The 20,851-nt window shown below is 37.0% G+C and overlaps 1 protein-coding gene across 3 annotated transcripts in view; it reads right to left on the bottom strand.

Annotated features, from left to right (window-relative positions):
* TDRD3 (tudor domain containing 3) overlaps nucleotides 1-20,851 on the bottom strand; it is a 100,279-nt gene that overhangs the window by 56,148 nt on the left and 23,280 nt on the right. For 2 of the 3 annotated variants that reach the window (XR_001874911.1, XM_017815371.1), the window contains exon 2: nucleotides 1,237-1,321. Coding sequence is in view for 1 of the 3 variants with exons in the window: in XM_017815371.1 (XP_017670860.1) it covers nucleotides 1,237-1,321 (85 nt within the window). In the remaining 2 variants the exon portion in view is untranslated. Of the gene's footprint in view, nucleotides 1-1,236; nucleotides 1,322-20,851 lie in introns of those variants that run through there. The other variant, XM_017815372.1, reaches the window with a different exon arrangement.

Below are 20,851 nucleotides of genomic sequence, written 5' to 3'. Positions count from 1 at the left end.
CTATCAAACAAGCCAGAAATAACAAAACAGTCACAAATGATCATGTCAGTACTTGTTCCAGCACATTATTACATGCAGGGTAATACCCAGCAACTTGGAAGTATTTATTTGGGTTTTTTATGAAGCAGTAATGCATTCTCATATATACAGGCATGCTTATACAGTCCAGAAACCAAATGCTTGCCCTCTGCATGTTTTGTATTACATTCTTTGCACCTTTGCATTATAATTTTGCTTTAATTCTTTTCCAATTCCTTATATGAATTGGTGCCTGTATACATGTGAGTGATTGAACATATGCTTTAAAGAATAAATGAAAGGAGCAGAGGGGACATTTTCAGAGTATTACCTTAAATCAACTGGTGATTGAATCTTGAGGATGGACAAAATAATCCCCTCTCACACAATTTCATTAAGAAAGAACACTTGTCTCTTAAGCACTCTATTACATTGATTTTTTCCCCTTGAAACTACAGTTATTACCAAGCACAAAGTTTACATTAAACCATATATAGTGCATTTAAGCTTTAAAACATCTAAGTATGGATTTGATAAAATACATAAAACCAAATAACAAATACACAGATTAAGAAAGGCTGCAGACTTAATAATGTTTACCAACATTGTATATACTAGAATTCTGAAAAATAGGAATTCACATGCACATTTTTCTCACATACTTAAAAGTATTATGGTTTATTGCTTCGAAGATGTTTCTCTATCTTGTATATTCCTGTGTTAATCTAGTGGCAGGAATAACGACTACTAATCCATACTCCTACCGTAAAGCAAGAAACCTGTTGATAGTTAAATATGTATTCAACAGGATGTACAGTTTGAATGTGCTTTAAGGAGTATCTTGTCCAGAAGTTAAACTAAGTAAGGATGTTTTATTCATCCCAACAAACATATTTTGTACTACAATTTCATACTCAAGTCAATACATAGCATTTCCAATCGTATTACAGCTTGTACTTTGACTTCAGTTTTACATTTTATAAAACAAAAAATATTCTCCTACTGCAAAATCTGTTAATATTTCTCCTACAGGTTTCTGACTTTGGAAATAAAACTCACAATTCATACAGGCAAGGAGAAAGATAGGTACTCTGTCCTTTACATAAATCACACAGAAAACAGTACACTTAATTAGACAAACAAACCTATACTTAAACCATTAGTTGTATCATTTTTAGCATGATTTGTCAGAAAAAAACTTTCACTATCATAACTTACATTAAGGGCAACTAGGATTATATCATTTGTATTAACTTTTTCAGATGAACTTAAGCAAGCTTCAATTCCTTCATCTGAAAGATACCTGTGAAAAAAAAAAAATTAGAATATCACAAGATGTATCAATTAGACAAACATTTTTTCTGTACATGAGATTGTCTTTAGTTCCTATCTTTTCTGCTGGTGAAACATAGATGTAAAAATACTTGGAAAATAACTTTATGTCATCAGTTTCCTTACACTGAGATGAGGCTAAGACAGACTTCCTCTTCCATAATTTCTAAACAAAAGAATTTTTTTTTAAATGCAAGCAAGAAAAACAAGTTCTACTTACAAAGTAACAACAGCCATCACGAATAGGGTAACACTAAGCTTCCCATGCCCATCCTGCCAAATTATAGGAACCTGGTTTCAGAATCAACCATTTGACCTTTACTTGACAAGTGGAATACTTTCACTCATGCATTTGCAAGGGGAAAAAAAGCAAAACAAACAAACAAACGAACAAAAACAAAAAAACACACCAACTCCCAACCCACTCAAAACACAACCATATCTATTTCTACAGCCCAAGATTGTACGGTTAATCCTTCAAGGGCTGGGACACACAACACTGTGCCATGAAAATGTATTTTGCTTGCCTGGGCTAAAAAGAAACTGATAAAAATGAAAGTGCATTCCAGTGTATGAATAGCTAAATATAGTGAAAAAGATGAAATAAAAATACAAATCTCCTTCACGACCACATTTGGAAAGGCTATTTGTGAGCCTGATGGTGGTAGTCCAGAATCAGTATCTTTCTGCAAAAATTCTGTAACTATAAATTTTTCATCTGAAAACTAAGTAATTTCTGAATTGATTACCTGAATCCATTTTAAAGGGCTGACCTATTCTAACCTCCAAAAAAAACACTTTAAAAAAGGATAATTTTAACTTGAGTGGTCAGAAATTGTGACATTTGTTGTTCGTTTAGCCTTATATATTCTATTTGCATTCCCAGTTTTCATTTTTATGTAGCTGGCAACCTGCCTTCTCTGCACAGCTCTTCATTTTATTTAAGAACATCACAGCAACCAATAAATAGTTGATATTTGCTAGATACTCAGTCTGAAACACAGTACTTCCTCAAATAACATTTAAATAACTACCTACCAAGAAATCACCATTCCCCAAATAGTAAAAGAATGATTTAAAAAACAAAGAGTAATATACATTAAGAAATACTAAAAATAAATATTCATGGGTGCTTCAAGAAATACTTCTTTTTAAAGAAAATAACATATAAACAAGGCAAAACACTTGAAGGAAAGTATACTTTACAGATCTTTTTGATTCTAGCCCAGATGACTTTAACATCACCACCTCAAGTCCTCCCAGTGTTCCCAGACTAATTAATGATCACAGTTGTGCTCTAACCCAGACACTTGATGGGATATAACTGGTCAAATTGGACACTGGTATCTAGCAAATCCGGAGTCACTAGCCACCATCACCAAAAAGAAAAGAAAAAAAAAAACAACTCAGATGAACTGAATGGCAAGAAAATGCATTTATAAAAGCATAAGAAGAAGCACTTCTATTTTATATATAAAAGGCAGATGCCTGAGAGTAATGAAGTGGTGAGACTTGGTAGCTTGCATGGGAATACAGGATTTCCCAGCTGAGCAACTCTGAGCTCAAGTACTAGGATCTATGCAGATTTATCCAACTACTGTGAATTAACAGATCTCATTAGCTGGAGTCAGAAGGTAAAGTAGAACAGCATTCCCACTCTGTGCCAGGAAACAGATACAACCAACAGACACTATCCTGCTCTTGAGGCTTCAGCTGTGGCTTAATTACACCAACAGACTTCCTAGAAAGAGCAATATCATAAACTCTACACGTTTACCTTCTGTCATCTTCAGCATAAAACTGAGCATAAGTTTAATAGCAGGGGTTATGGGGAGTACAAAATCCATAAACTGAGTTTTAGACTGCTGGGTAAGTTGTGGAAGGTTTCCTCCTCTTCTGCTCCAAATGTGAATGAAGTCATTCTTCATTCTACTGAAGTTAGCAGAACTGTACTTCTCTTACAGAGTTACTTAGCCTAGTACTTTGACATAAGCATTATCATTTTCCAGCAAATAAAAATGTTTTTAAAGAATGAATAGACAAGAATCTGACCTAGAATTAAACTTCATATAGGACAAGATAAATTCTGCTATTACAAAATTCACTGCTGAGTCATGTTTTACTTTGTAACCTCAAAATGAAGACTGACTCACAGCTGGCAAAATCCCACTCTGCTCAAGTCAAAATTTTCAGTTTATAACTTCTTATATATAAATCTATATATAAATTTTCTGTTTAGTTTGTCTCATTACTTTGGAAAGTTTCTGAGATACAAGGATAAAGAGAAACTCACTGGAGAAGACCAGTAGTTTTTGACTTGTGCTAACTTAAGCAATAACACTTAGCAAAAACATTGCCCTCCTGACCAAAATCTCTGCCAACCTCACTGAGGCACCAATCATGAAATACTGTTGGTGACATCTGTTAGTTTGATTTAAGTAAACATCAAAGCTTTTCAGCAAAAAAACTGATTTACTTAGTTATTAAAATAGTTTTCAAAAAAGCAAAATCTGTGAACATTAATGTAGGGGGAATATTTTATAGTTTGAGGTTGGTTGGTCTGGTTTTTAAAGCTGCTTATCACATGAAAGCATAAATTACTTAAATGCAAAAGATCAGCACCAAAATTACTTTCAAGAAAAAAGATCAAATGAACAACTCTGACAGCAAAGTTTTGCTGAAGTACTTCAATAGAACAAAAAACGAGCTTTCCAGTAATGGGTCAGGTGTTGCTTCTATGCAACAGGACACAAAACCACAGGTTTCATAAGAAACAGTCAGAAACTGGTCAGGGAATAAACTGCAAACAAAAAACATTATACACCAGAATTAGTCAAAGCACGATTTCTCCTTTTTTAACAGAAGCTTGGAACCAGTGTATGTCAAGCTACTCCTTTCCACTTTGCCCTAATAACATTCTTACACAGCCTACTTCATATAGCAACAAGTACTCCAAATACATGTTTAGATTCTCTACAACCTTACAGAATGTTCTTATTTAAAATAAATCTATTTTCTTCTCATTGCCTGTACCATCTTCTACAATAACTACTATTCAGGTTTGAATATTTCCTCCTACAGGCCCACAAATTATTTAACAAAATAAAAATCAGTATTTTTATAAAATTTATTTTAAAATAAATGTATTTATACAGAAAAATTTACATAGGAAAAGGGAGTTAAAACAGACAAAGCTACCTCTTCAAATGGCATAATCCTCCCTGCACAACATAAAGATTATTAAGTCCAAACTATTTTCCTAGACTCTGAAGGAAACAAGAGTCCCCTTTTCTATCTGCTCTTAATAAGTGCATGTGATATGCCCAAGGTGGGACCTTTATAGCATAAGGCCACTCGATTTTTTCGTTCTCAGTATTAGATCAAGAAAAATAAAAATCTGACCCTGAACAAAACCAAAGACAGTAAAAACCTGCTCTGGAGTCAAAGAAAACAGCCCTGCAGCTCTGTGTCTCTACTAAACTCATTCAAGTGCCTCCCATCTTCTGCATTACCTGTTCTGCCCACTTTGCAAAATATCCCTGACCTGTTACAACCCTAGATAACAAAAGGTGAACTACAGAGTGATCACACTGCTGGAAGTGCTCACGAACTCCCAATTCCCAAGATGTACCTGGCAGTGCCATATAAAGTGTCTTTGTCAATGCTTGCCCTCCACACCTGCATCCCAAGCTATCCCCACCTTTTCTTTATAAAGGAAGGGGGTACTGGGGATAACATGGCACAAAAATGCTGCTGCCACAATCAACAAACTTCCCTTTGTCCTTCCATAAACAAAACATTTCAGAATTATGCACTTGTGCTTAAAGTGAAGGTGCAAATAAATAAAAGATAAAATAAATGGGTGAGAAGCATAGAGTGAGCAGCAGCCAAGCTCCACAAAGCTCTTCTAGAAGCCCAAGGCAAGCCAGTGGCTGACCACTGACATCTTACACTGACAGCAATGACATAAATTATTTCCTTAGTATACAATGCAGATAATACTAAATATTAAAGAGATGTTTATGTTTTTGAGGAAATAAATAAACAGATTTCTTTAAGAAAGTTTAAAAAGAGGTTAAAAAAAAAAAAACCACCACAAAAAATCCCCACAAAACCAAAAAAAACCAACACCAAAAAAAAAAAAAAGCCCCACCATACACACACCCCACCACCACACTGAATCCTCCACTATGAGGACTGGTAACTAGATTAACATACACTGCAAGAAACTTTAGTTTTCAAGAAATAAAGTACTCCCTAGACTTCTTTCATGCACATTTTAAAACAATCTTAAAAGTTACATTTTGAAGTCATGAAGAGAATTGCAATGATTTCAAGGGAATTTTAGTAAGCAATGCTGCATGAGTCACACAGGGATTCTGTAGCCTTGGAACATTAATACAAATTAAAAGAAAAAAGAAATAAAATCACAGTTTACAACCAAATGGGCATAAAGCTGCCACAAGTGGTTGAGATGGTTATTTGTGGAGCATTCTCGAGAGAAAGAAAATCAGAAGAGAGAGGAAAATAAATGTTTCTACTGCAATTCCTTCTCATTATGCTTGCAGAAACCTGAGGGATATCTCAGCTAGTCCTCCCCCTCACTCCAGTTCCACTCATGTGAGACACGTAGCAGTACAATCCTCTTAGCAACAGCTTTTGTCAGAAAAGCATCTCCTAGAAAGTACCTGCATTCTTACCTTCAAAAGAAACATTAAAACAAAGCCATTAGTAATGAATCAGCACTTTCTGTGTTAACCATTCACATATAAATCCAAATCTACAATTTTTCTGTCAAAATGTTCTCATTCAACTTCTACAAAAAACAGATTGCAGTAATTCTTCCTTTGTAATACACAGAAAAAATATTACATGAGTGACAGGCAGAGCTGTTTTCTCACTGCTCCTTCATATCAAGTATGAGATCAGTTTAAAAATCATTTTTGCACATTACAGGTGTGCACATTCTCCTTTTCAGTATTTCCCATTGCTAAGGAACATAACTGTAGTACCAATCTCATCTGTGCCTCTATTTATCTCACTTTATGTTCTACTTTACTTCATAAAGAACAAATTACAGTTGACATGGTCTAAACAGACAGATTTCTGTACTGCTACTCTATTACCATCTCTGCCTAAAACACTGAAGAAACCAGTGGTATCAAAGGAAGATGCATTTCTTGTCTGTTCTACACTGCTGGATCAAACACTTGATCTGCAGACAAACATGCACCTGTATACACACACACACTTGAAAAGGTTTAAAATCAGAGCCTTATTCTATAATTAAATCCACCAGGTAAATAACTTTCTTAAAGTTATTTTTCATGAGCAGCTTTCTTGAAAATCATGTTTTCTCTAATTAGAATTAACAGTTCATGCACAAACACAAACCTTTAAACTTCCATCCTTTTTCTATCCCGCATTACAATTTTTCTATAAATCCTCTGTAATTTTCTCCTATCATCTCTAGAATTAACATTTTATTAAGTAGAAGCTTTCTTTAAGGAAAGAAGTAAATAAGGAAAATTAATATTAATAAATATGCTCGATAAAATGTATGCATTTCAGATTCACAACTCTTCAGAGCATCACTGTGATACTGGCAGCACATATAAACTGCACTACCACTTCTGATTCAGTGCCAGCCACACAAAACAACATGCGAGTACTACAGTAAATTTTATATAGCTATTTTCAATGTGCATATGCAAAAACCAGAGTGTTCATTCCATTACTTTGCAACAGAAGCAGATTTATACAATCATGTCATAAAAAAGGTAAGGTTTTGAAAGAAAAAAAATCACCAAAAGCTCTCAAATTTCTCATACTTGGTAACACCACAATAAGAGAGAACAATTCAAACAATACAGCATCGGGCAACTTAAAAGAATGCACTAGTACGAGACCACCACTGGGTGCCAGTATTGTTCCATAACAGAAGAACCGTATCTCCTGTACCAGCTACTTTAAAAACCTGGGAGTTCTCTTAATAGGGTTTCAAAACGTTTTGCTGAATTTCAGTTGTATAAAGAAATTACACTACAATGTTACAAATTTTATTAAGAGGCTATCATTAGAGCTGTTTAAAAAGGAAAAACAACCCCGTTTTAAGATATTATTATGCTAAATATGAAAATCAGATTTTCAAGAAGGTTTTTCCATATCCTTTAACCTGCATAACAACACTGAGAAGGCAACTGGCGCTGTTTTTCCCTTCAGCTTCTGTGCTTTTATTTAAAGAACTAAATGGCAAAAATTAGGGCCAACTGTTCCTTTATCCACTCAGCAAACGTCTGTAAGGAATGACAAATGTAGATTCAAGTGATATTCTTGGCAATTTTACTATTAATATTCTCACACAAAGAAATGCCTTTTTTTTTTTGCAATTGCATTTCAAGACTTACTTCCTACATCTTGTTCTTACCTTGCACATTTGGTGTATCTTCCTCTGTATTTTGTACTTTCACTTATGATTATTGCTATATACTGTATTTTTGTTTTCCTATCACTTTTCAATTTAACAACACTTTGAACTCTGACCTGAGCACTCACAGCTTTGCAGTTCTAAGGAGCTTTATCTCATGTTTGAGCTTAGCACTTCATGCTCCATCATCCAGGTGTTTAATCACAGTATCAAATCAAACATGACCTAGAACATGTTTCCATGTAGCCTCAGATTTTGACAGTGAACCATCCATAGCCATTCTTTCTAGTATGGTCAAACTAGTTTTATAATTGCCTTACAGGAACTTAATCTAAACTGTTTCCCAATTTTACTCCTTGAAGATGCAAAAGCAAAATATTAAAATAACAGAACGTGCTGTATTATATCACTGTTAAAAACCCACTAAGTTTTAAGTGGACTTATGCTAGCAAGAACCTACTTGAACCATCCAGAAAGCATACTGAGAAATACAGAATTTTGGTTACAACTAGGTAAGCTTTTAAATGAACAGACAACACGGTACAAGTCTAGCTTTAAAATATTACTGACATTTCTAAAACTGGTGCACAGCCACATCACCTCAGTTCCCCAGGCAGTTAAACTTGCATCCCCAGCTACCTAACTTTTCACTCCTGGGAACCCACCACTTACTTAAGTGCAGCCTCCAACCCAGGTCAAGCTGAAACCCCAGAGGGGAACTCATAAAATATGCATTCTTAAGCTCATGTCCTCAGATGTTAAACTGACAAAATTTAAGGCCTAATCCTCTCTCAGATGCCTGTGACACTTGACTTTCAATGAAAACATGAGCTAAGAAAGCTAATGTATTTTTAGAACAAAATAAACAAAAAAGGTGGGTTTTTTTTACATTACATAATAAAAGCAGAATGACTCTCATTGCTGCCCCCCCCTCTTTTTTTAAATGTGAGGAAGCAAAACCAGTTAATTATCTAGCAGTAAAATCTATTTTATTAGTAAAATCATGACCTAAGAAAAGCACAGCTAACACTTGGAGCCAAGGAAAAGGAAAAGAAAAAAACAAAAAGAAAACAAAACCTAAAAGTGCAGTCTTAAACAAGATCAATGCATTAGTTTCTTCCTGGGTTACTTCTACCCGAAACTTGCATTACAAATGGAATAAAGACCACTTCATCACAAATGGGATAAAGACCAATAATTTAGGAGCACTGCAGTCCTAAGCACATGCAATACCAAACACTACAAATATTATTTCACTGCATAAGCAATACAAGTCTGGCAGCTGGCGATGAGGTTCAACACAATCACCCACTGTGCTTCTCCCCCAGGAATCTCCTGCTCCCCCATCCAGCCTACCTGATATTGCTGCAGAGCCAGTTCCCTCCCCTCCTACCAACACTATAGAGGCAAATGACCTGGATGGGAACTGCTCTCCCTAACGATCAGTGTTTTCCCCCTCTCCTACAACACTACAGGAGAGGAGAACTGTCTTATCCCTGGGTCAGTAGGTCCTGAGACAGGATTTGGTGGTAAGGAGTTTTCTGCGAGGGGTCAGAGGCAGAGGACACCCCGGCACTCCCTGCAATACAAGGGCTTCAAAGTCTGTATTTCTGTCATGATTTTTTAGTTGCCTTTACCAACCCAGCCTCTCATCCATTTCCAAAGACAAGGATCATTTTCATACAAAAGCTTGAGTAAACAGTGATAGTTTTAGAATTAATCTTTCATACATTTGACATGCAAAGAGAACTGTAAGTCTATTATTAGGTTAGCCCGACGGTCCATGATTCTATCTCACACCTCCCTAGACCCACACACCACACTTCTCCCTTTATTTAATTACTGAAACATGTATTATATTGGGTTTTTTCCTCTCCAGCCTCTCTAAAATTACATTAAGTATCAGAAGCAAGTTTTCAGCACACTGTTCATCAAGTTCTTGCACACAGAATGTGAATTTTAAGGTACATTTTAACAGTTATGTTAGTGTGGTCTTTACAGTAGCACCTCCCATAGTGTGATACACGGTGTGATGTGTGCACTTTTTAAGTCTATTTTCTTCTATAAAATTCCTACTGCTGGGAATGCAATTTTTTTTTTTTTTTACACAAAAAGGTTTAAAACTATGAGACTGGCAGCACATCTTTCACGAGCACTTCGCAACAGAGAAAACAGGAAAAACTTTGTTCTCGAACCAAACATAAAACTTATAGCACCTTTACAGCCAAATTACACATCTCCAGTAATGCCACCATCACAAACCTCACACTCTCCATCTGCTCTTTCCAAAATGCAATACAGTTCATTCACCAAACGCTTTCTCTAAACTACATAAACAAAACTAAAAACCAGAACCAACCTTCCTTTATAATTTCAGTTCCCAACAGAAGATCACAAAATAATCACTTGCAAAGCCCTGAACCTGGAAAATGTCTGATCATACAGTTCTACAAGAGGTTGGTGTCAGGACACCTACTGTTCTTTTCCAAGTCAACGAGTGGAAAAGGAAGAAATACATGTGGAAAAGCCTCACTTGAATTGACAAATTCCTAGGCAGGGCACTCTCTGAAAGGACTGTGCAGCTGTTGAACTTACTTTCTTATGCTTTCAAAAAGCTCAAAAAACTCAAATTCATTGAGTGATGTAATGTTCAGCTCTTCACTGGCATCTCTAAACAGGGTGAGAAATCACTGAAGGATGGGATAAAAGCTACAAACTAAGATGTCAGATCTGCACGTGGTAGGTTTTAAAAAATTGTACATCTACACTTTTATGGTCTTATTTATGATAAAGTTTTAAATTGCATTAGCAGCACTGAGTATATATAAAGGTAATTACCCTCAAGGCTTACATAAGTAAATAGCCATTAAGTTTTAAATTTTAAAACAATTGCAAAAGCTACTGATAAATACTAATAAAATAAATGACAGGTGGTTTACATTCAAAAATTATCTAAGTATAAATTTTTCATATTAAAGATGGCAAAATTTTAAGCACTTGTTAGGAAATAGGGAATGAAGTAGATTGAAAGGATGAAAGCAAACAGAATTTTCTGCCAAATAAAACACTGCTTAGCATCAGTCTAGAAGGAACTTTTGCTCATCTCACTCATGACTGTATTTCTACTTCTTCAGTCCTGCATTGACCCGGGAGACACAAAACATAACTTTCTCCACTGGAAGTAACCAACCAAGTTCCATAATGCAACAATAATCATCAATCACATCGAAAAGCAGACACAGAAATCACTTATTTCACCACCATGTATGTAAGGCTAAGAACGTCTGAGTCAAACTGAGAATGCTATTCTGCTTCAGTGTCCAAATACTATCCTTTTATTGTGAAGATTAAAAAGGTATTGAGCTCTCTCTTTGCCATGTAGTTATATACAGAATCTTTGAGAGAACGAGTTGGTAACCAAGTTTAAGAAAGGTCAAAAGCTCAGGACAAATCAGAAAGTTAAGATATAATAAAAAATTATAATCAAACTGTGAGGAATTATTATTTCATAATTAAATAAACATGGTTTCATGTTTTTGTGACTTCCCAGAGAACTTTACTCCACAGATATTATTACTGATGGTTTAGACAAAACAGTAAGGAGGTAGCGAATTTTGTATTTAAAATCAAAAGAATAATGAACATCTTTCAAAGGAAAAAGAGAGGGTAACGATACCAACCAACCAGGAAAAAAGTATTCAAAAGAAAGACTGAAGAAAATATTCTGGAGGATTAATTTGATAAAAGCTAATAATAAAGACATTTCAAAACAGATGGAAGAATCCTGACAGGTGACAAAGAATGCCAAAACACTGAGATGCAAAAGGATCGATTAAAAAAAAAAAGTTATACTATGTAAGTTGGTTTCCTTTGGGTTTTGTTGGGGGTTTTTTGTTTGGGTTTTGTTTGTTTTTTTTTTTTCATTATTTCTAAACTAAATCTCTACAGCAGACATTCAGGGGTTTTCCAAACTAAAGTTCTTGTTCAAATACAAATCTAAGCAAGTTTCTCAAACTCATATTACAACAGAAAAGGCAGTGACAACAAAACCCACTGGGATCAGCAAGTATTCACTACAAGAGCCAAAATCCAGAACTGCCGACATGTTTTAAATGAACACCTCTACCAGAAGAATGGAAAACAATAAAACATCACACAATATTTTTAAAACAAGTAATCACATGAAATCCTAGGACTTACATAGACCCTTATGAGCAAACTCATATAAGCTATAACAGAGACTAGAATTTGTAGCCTCATGAGAACCCTGGGAGCTCTAGGGTGAAGATGATACTTCTGGCAGACAGAAGATGTCCCACCCACAGCTATTAGACTTCTCTGAAACATGAAAAAAATAGCTTTGGCAAGATCCCTCATCACAGGTTCTTAAAGAAACAGAATTGTTAAGGCACAAGAAGAAAGAAGAATCCTTTCTCACATACTAAAACATGAAAGAAGGGTATAAACACAATGGTCTCTCTTCTAATGGATTAGTTATCACTGGATATCGGTTTGCACTGCACATCACAAATTTTAAGGCAAAGGACTGGACAGCAAGGTGGTAATTGGTGATGATTATATAGTTCTAGATGACACCAAAATCTATAGTTCGTTTTTCTCTGTGGTAGTAGGATATGATGCCAGGTGAATTTCAACATTAATAAACACAAAGCACTGCACAATGAGAAGAAAACAACCCTCACACAACGTGCACAGTCCTGAGCTCTAACTTAAGTTATCATTAATAAAAAATATGCAGTTGTGAGGTTATTTTCAAGACACTAACTCATGGCTCAGTAGCAGTCCAAATCACTAAGAATACTAGTATCTGTTTTGAAAACAAGACACAATATTACAAAAGAAAGCAAAGCAAATCAAAATTACTAAGCAACAGTGTGGCTTTACTCAACTTTTGGTTATAAAAGCTTAAAATTTCAAGTTGTTTAATTTTTAATGAAGACTTCCACTACTAACACTTATAAGACATAGAGCAAACAGTTGATGTGGCCTCTGTGTAATCAAGCTGATTATGTGACAGATTACAGTCCTCTGCTTTTTATAAAAAGCCAGACAAGAATTAACTAAGACCAGCTCTCGGCATTCACAACACAACTAATGAAGTGGTAATTTAACTGTACAGCAACTTAGTACATATTTTGATCAACTAATGAATTGGGAAGTAGTTGAGAATCAGTAATGCCTCCAATACTAAAACAGACGTGTAAGAAACTATCACATAGATATACGTAGGCAATGGACTCTTTGTGTTACCGATATTAATTCTTTCCCTCTCACCCAAAGCAGTCACAACTGCAAGTTCTAAGTGTTATAAAAGCCACTTTTAAGAATCCAAACACAATTTTGCATTGATATTTAGAAATTTTATTTGGCTGGATCTTTTAAGGTCACTTTGCTCAATACCTGGCAGGAACACAACAATTCATTCCAGTCTACCAACACCATCAATCATCCAAAGCTAAGATCCCACTACTATTTAGTTGACTACATGATAGAAGCCTGAAGTTTGATGGCACACAGTATCTAGACCATAACCATCTCTGATGTCTCTAACTGGATGTCAGCACTGAAAAACTTGACCAGACACAAGTCCTTCACCCACAGAAACCATTCTCTTATTTAAGACAGCACAAAAAAGGGCAAGATTAGAATTAGGATGCAGAGAAAGATGATAGTAAGGCTACTGAGTAATTAAGTATTACCAGCAGTACCCTGAAGACATAAAAATTACCAAATATCCCCTCTTGATTTGGCATAAAACCATATGAATTTTAAGTTGTTATTTTGCTGTCAAATTCTAGGTTGCATCTTCATAAGCACAGATTTGTCAATATGTAGTTCCAGAACCACCTTGGTTATTTATTTTTTTAATGTAATTAGTGCTTTTTCTCTTTTTCTTGTGCGCTCAAACTGATGTTTGCCTTCTAAATTCATGTAATTTATAACCACGTTTTTCCAGATTATAAAATGAAGGTAAATACAACAATTATAGTGCTTATGTTAAATTATTATTAGAAGGTACAAAGTGAGGCTGTGCTTCTGGCATTCCACTGCACAGAAAAGCCAAGTCTGCCATCAGACAACAACTAGTTCTCTGCCAAAACAAAAGAAACATTTAAAAATTTGAAACACAAAGTATGGCTGGAAAAAGTAAATTCCATTAACCAAATCAAAATTCAGACATAGGAAAGGCAGCTCCAACATAAACACAACCATTTTTTTTTCTCCTCATAAAATAATCATTAAAGTATTTGTTGCTGCTGAAGTCCATAAATTGTTTTTAGATATACTTCCTAATCATCAAAATCAACATTTTTGTTTCAGTGTTCTAAACCTCAAAGCTAATAAAGGGAAAGTAATTGAGTTTATCATCAACACCGACTAAAAAGTTCTGCAAAATCTAATTTTATGTTTTGAGATTTCACCTTTCCTATAACAGCTACAAAGGCAAGGATCTCTGTAAATGCTGTCCTTTCTAGCCTGCCTCTGTATTGTTCATTTTGTCTTCAAGTAGTGACAACGTAAGTAAAGCCATTATTTTTCAACATTTTTAATTACCTCATGAGGATGACGCCTTTCCTCATTTATCTAAATAAACATACATAGCACTTTTAATGGCAGAAGGGTTCATTTCTATTTCTTTCCCTTCTCTATCTTCCTCTTCCCCACAGATCCAAACAGTTCTTATTATTAAACTGAAGGACTGCAGAAAAAAAAGTAAGATGATCTTATATGCAAGAAGGCATGTAAGATAGCAGGGCTTTACAATCAAGATATGACATGACAGCTTTCAGATGGGTTGTTCGCAATATTCTCAGAGAAAAAATCCACAATAAAAAAACATTCCCTTGAAAGTACACCATTCTCCATGACACTGCAGTATTATTACACTCATATGCACAGGATTTATGTTCTAGCCTATAAGTCACGGTAATTTACCTACTCAATTTTTTATTTTCAGTATTGGACACACATTAATCATACAAGCAAAATAAATCTGCCAAAATTTGTAGATGAAAATGTAGAAATAAGTGTAGAAATCAGATGTACGTTCCTTGGCCACACCTCGATCATTACTGCCCTTCAAGTATTACAGTCAGATTATTTCTCTACTTAGACTTTTTCTTCTGTCTTCCCCTCTTTCATGCAGTGCTATACCCAAACTGGACACTAACTCCAGCTAATGCCTTACAGCAGTGACCAAGGTGAAAGAACCTTTTCAGGTATCTTACAAACACCATAATTAACAACCGGAACAGCTGCTTTCTATACCCCTTTCAACAGCATGACACTGCATCATACTCTGTATGGGATAAAACAAAATATAAGAAAAGAACCGTCCAAATATTCTTCTGCAGAACTGCTTCTCATGCATATCTCATATGATATGCAGGTGACTAATCCTACCTACACCCACAAAATAATCTGCATTAAACCCATTGAAATACATTGCTTTTGTTTCCTTTCCATTCTATATCCTTTTCAAAGTTAATTTTAAATTCTAAAGACTTGCCGCTGAAGTGCTTGCAACCCTTCAGGTTAGACATTTCCCATACTGTAAGTAATCCCCCATCTTAAAAGCAACTGTGTCTGCTGTATACAAACTACATTTTCTCTTAAGTACCTAAAAAAACTCAAAAGCTTCATTAAAGAAACAAGACAGTACTGCTTTTTCCTGTCAAAACTTGTCATGACTTGTTTCCTAAATTTCTGTTTGTGGTTGCTTGCCATCCTATTATGTTTGTCTATAAAAACAGTGAAAATTATTAAACTGTTTACAGAACAACATGTTAGCCTGAGTGTTTTAAGATTCTCATATTTACAGAGAAAAAAAACCCTAAAGGAGCAGTAACAGTAGCTGAAGCCCATGAATCTTTTCTCCCACTGTTCTGCTGCCACATTTACGGAAGTGTGAAGTGTGAATGATTCAATTTTACATAAAGTGAAAAGCAGGCACTTTGGAAATAATCTTGTTACCCAACTCTAGGCACACAATCTTTACCTAATCCTGGATAGAGATAATGCAGATGAATAAATCAAAGACATAAAAAGAAAAAGGAAGAGTACTTCATACAATAAGATTCCCATCTTAACCTGTTCCCCATGATACTTCTTTAATATAAGAGGACATAAAGAATTATCTTCTGGAAAGAAAAGCCTATTTCTCCCTCTAATTAATGCAAGTTTAGAGGGGAAAAAAAAACCCACAACACAAAACATTCACCAAGTTCTGCCTCAAAAGATTTGCCCTACTGCTCAGATTTTGGAAAGAGCTGGTCATTTAAACTTTCCCTCTTGTTAATTGCTAATGGCTGGACTCTGTGGTTAAGTACCAGCATTCAAGTATGGCATCTTAAACTTAGCTGATGTCAGTATGCCTTGCTGTGTTTACAGTCTTTGCATGACATCCCACATCACGGGTCACATCATCTTTCACTTAAATGTTGATAGTTACCACTCATGTCATATGTCAGATGAAAGCGAACAGACACGAACTGCAACTTGTTCCTGCACATGACACTATTCCACTGACAGACACCTTACTGATACTTCCATATTCAATGACTCAGTCATGAGGAATCTTAAGGTGAAAAAAAGGATTTACTTTTTACAAGGGTAGTTTCTCACAGACATTGCCTCACAGTGGGGAAGCCTCTCAGCAACAACTGCTAGAGGCTTTAATTGCATAGTTTGCATGCAAGCTATCCAATACAGGCAGAGTATTCCTACAAATAGACCAGATTTATTTCCCAGAGACAGTGTGTTGATTTGAGATGGGTTACAAAGGTTAACCTACACATGATTTGGCATCAGAACTTGGATGTCGTCTATTCTTGTTGTGGGATGGCAGCCAAGTAGCTGCTGGCAGCGTCTTACAGCAAAATTTTTGCTATGACTAATTCAGGTGACTGTACCAGTACCATAGAGAAGAATGAATATGTCTTTCCAAGGGAAAAAAAAAAGGGAACTATGTCTATCTGTAGTAGTGAAATTCAGGGCAAAGATTATCTGGAACCTTTCAGTGGCAGTCCCAATCCTTTCTATAGACACATGGTATGCTTTTGCCATCAAAAGAGCAGCTTGCAGGTAGTTCAAGCAGCTACAACCACTTTTAGCTACAAAAGGTAAATCCATTCCTTTCCTTCACTTAACAAAGTAGTGTATTTCTGCCATAAAAATATCTTTGCTTGTAAAAACACCTCTGTAAGCTTGTTAGGCAATTCAGCACATTTCCCCAATCCTAGTCCATGCAAACTCTCAGGAGGTTACTGCTTTTAACTCGAAATACAGGGGCTTCACAACCTTCTTAAGCCCATTTGTCCAGCCTTTTAATCAAAAGAGAAACAAAAAGTATCAAAATCTAAGCAGTGAAAATGAACTGCACTATACTACTCAAGTATTTGTTTAACTTACAATTAAATGTTCATACCTATCTGCTACTATATAAGCAGCGTTAACAGCCTTCATGAAAACTCACAGCATAGTAAGCTACAAAAAAAATTGGGCACCAAGCTGTGGTGAGTCGACCTCAGCTGGACGCCAGATGCCCATTAAAGCCGCTCTAGTGTTCCCCTCCTCAGTTGGACAGGGGAGAGAAAATATAATGAAAGGCTCATGGGTCGAGCCTTTCATGGGACAAATCACTCAGCAATTATCGTCACGGGCAAAATAGAGTCAACTTCGGGAAAAATTACTTTATTACCCATCAAATCACAGTAGAGTAATACATTAAACCAAACCTTAAAAACCTCTTCTCCCCACCCCTCACTTCTTCCTGGGCTGAACTTCACTGATTTTCTCTACCTCCTTTCCCCTAGAAGTGCAGGAAGATGGAGAATGAGGATTAAGGTCAGTTTATCACTTGCTGTCTCTGCTGCTCCTTCCTCCTCATACTCTTCCTCTGCACCAGTGTGGGGTTCCTTCCATAGGAGACCATCCCACATGAACTTCTCCAACATGAGTCCTACCCACAGGTTGGAGTTCTTGACAAACTGCTCCAGCGTGGGCTCCTCTCTCCACAGGGCCCTAGGTCTTGCCAGAAGTTGGCTCCAGTGCAAGCTTCCCACAGGGTCACAGCCTCCTTTGGGCATCCATCTGTTCTGGCATGGGGTCGCCCAGGGTCTGCAGGTGGATCTCTGCTCCCTTGTGGACCTCAATAGGCTGCACAGGCACAGCTACCTCACCATGGTCTTCACCACGGGCCAGAGGGGAATCTCAGCTCTGGCAACCTGGAGTATCCCCTGCCCCTCCTTCTGCACTGACCTTGGCGTCTGCAAGGCTGTTTCTGTCACATATTCGCACACCTCTCTCTGTCTGGTATTTGTTCTGGCACAGTAACTTTTCTCCCTATTTAACTCTTCTACCCCAGAGGTGGAGGACCCCTGGTGGTCTAGTGGTTAGGATGCAGCACTCTCACCACTGCGGCCCGGGTTCAATTCCCAGTCAGGGAACTCCTCCGGGCAGATGGAGCTCATCAGCCCCATAAGGCCATCCATCTAAGAGAAGGTCACTCTAAACAAACCTACGTCCTGAGGACCTCACTGCCACTGTCCAAGCTTGCTCGGCCCCGGCAGATGAACCTCAGGATTAAAGGGTGGGCTCAGTTCAGCGCACGCTGTGTCTCACCTAAAAAATCCACTGCGCAGGCTCGAAGGGTAAAGACCTTTCCCAAATCTTCGTTTGCGAAGACTGGCCATGATGACTGACCCCAGAGGTGCTGCCACCATTGCTGATGGGCTTGGCCTTGGCCAGTGGCGGGTCCATCCTGGAGCTTGCTGGGATTGTCTCTGTGCACATGGGGGAAGCTTCTGGCAGCTTCTCACAGAAGCCACCCCTGTAGGCCCCTGCTACCAAAACCTGGCCATGCAAACCCAACAAACAAGCTGTCATACTTTAAGTCTAAACACAACAGAATTGTAACAGGTCACGTTACATGCTTTTGACAAATGAAAAAAGACTATGCTTGCAAAAAAATGTTATGTTTTCTTTGTATAAATAGATGTAGTTTTCAAAGTTTCCTACTTAAAAAAGAAATTTATTTATGGTAATCAACAATTAATGCAAAAATCTTCAATTCAGACTGAAGATTTCAGTTCCTCAGGGAACTGGACCATTCAGATGCTACACGAACATGCCAAAGATTAAGGTACTCCGATAACAAGGATCTGGAAATCTTCATGTGCTCAATTTAAACAGCTCTCTGTGAGGGTACATAGTAGTGCTATGTGAGACATCATCAACTTCCAGCTCAGATGCACGCCAGACTCCTGTAAGCCGTGTCACACCTGCCAACCCTAGGTCTCCACTGGCATTAGACACCTGCCTGTCAGGTACCACAGCAGAGCCCTCGCGCCGACAGGACTTGGCACTTGGCTCACATGGGCACGCTGCCCACTCCACTCACAATGAAAAAGCAAAGCCTCTGCCACAGCTGCCATCCATAAAAGAGCGATCCATCCATAAAAGAGCGATAACAACATCGCTCTGCCTCACAAAGGCACTGCAGGGAAAATTGAATTTGAGGTGGAAACCATTCAGAGACAAAAAGTGGATATTTTTATGAACAAATTTGGAGTCTTTTTAATCAACAACTAAACATTTGAAGCAACATGGTTATTATACCTTGTACTCAAAAACACTGCAAAGATCACACACACAAAACCACATTCCTTCCTCTGTTTCTTCCTCCACATCCTCCAAGAAAATGCCACAAAAAAAGAGCACATTTATTTTATATACAGTGATATATTTCATGCTATAATTAAAAACATAATTAAAAAGCAAAACCAATTAATATTGTCCACCATGGTAAAAAAAATTAAATCAGTGTACTGTATCACACATTCATCTTAACTATGGCTAAACAACCCAGAAAACAAATACTAAAAGGAACTACCACTGACCCTCTAAACTGGGCCTCCAGAACCAAAAGGTGAAGCAAATAACAGGGACTCATCCATACCTCTAGAGTCTCAAATCTACAAAGCAAGGCCTTACACTTAAAAACTACAGAATCATTTTGGTTGGAAAAGACCTTTAAGATCAGAGTCCAGCTGCAAGCCTAACTCTGCCAAGTCCACCACTAAACCATGTCCCTGAGTGCCACATCTACACGTCTTTGACAAACCTCCAGTGGTTGAGATTCAAACCTCTTCCCTGGACAGCCTGCTACAAAACTTGACCATCCTTTCTGAGCAGAAATTTCTCCTAATATCCAACCTAAACCTCCCCTGGAATAAATTGAAGCCGTTTCCTCTCATCCTACAACTTGTTACTTGGGAGAAGAGACTGACTCCCACCTTGCTACAACCTCCTTTCAGGCAGTTGTAGAGAGTCCAAAGGTCTCCCCTGAGCCTCCCTTTCTCCAGGCTAAACAACCACAGCCCCTCTTACGACAAATGCTTCAGACCCTTAACCAGCCTCATCCGTCTTCTTTGGACACACGCTAGCATGTATACATATATATGTAAACATATATAGTGTGTATATATATATAAGTAAAATTTACACAGCTAGGAATGGGAAAAAGCAATCTGCAACTAACTAGTGCCATCTGAACAGTTCTGATGAGATTCAGTGACCCTCACTGCAGAGGGTAGGCTGGATATTTGAATCTGAATGAGTCACTGCCCCATTTGCAATCACCACAGCAATTTATCTTTCTTATCTTGGACACCTAGCTTAGAAAGAGATGAATGGCCTTCTGGAGGTAATTATTTCTGTAAATTTAATGGAGACATAAGAGTAATCAGCTCAACATAGGCATCTAAATTTTAGACAATTACATTTGGACAGAGAATTAAACTTGTGTCTACTGTTGGAGCATAACTCCAAGACTACACATTCCTGAGAACAGCCATCAAGATGAGCTATACTTTGCAAAGCACAGGCTAATATTTACCTACTATTTGAATGCAACTGCAAGAAAAGCTTTCAGCATGTCAGAAAAGATAAAGTTTCTGAAAAAATCAGCATAATCATAACACTAGGGAAAAGAAAATTCTGTCATATGTGTATATAAATAAATATATATATATACATATTCAAACTCTTCTG

The sequence above is a fragment of the Lepidothrix coronata genome, unplaced genomic scaffold, assembly GCF_001604755.1.
Source record: "Lepidothrix coronata isolate B3197 unplaced genomic scaffold, Lepidothrix_coronata-1.0 Scaffold50, whole genome shotgun sequence".
Classification (NCBI taxonomy): domain Eukaryota; kingdom Metazoa; phylum Chordata; class Aves; order Passeriformes; family Pipridae; genus Lepidothrix; species Lepidothrix coronata.
Note: the sequence above shows the minus strand (reverse complement) of the source record. Positions and strands in the feature narration are given on the sequence as shown.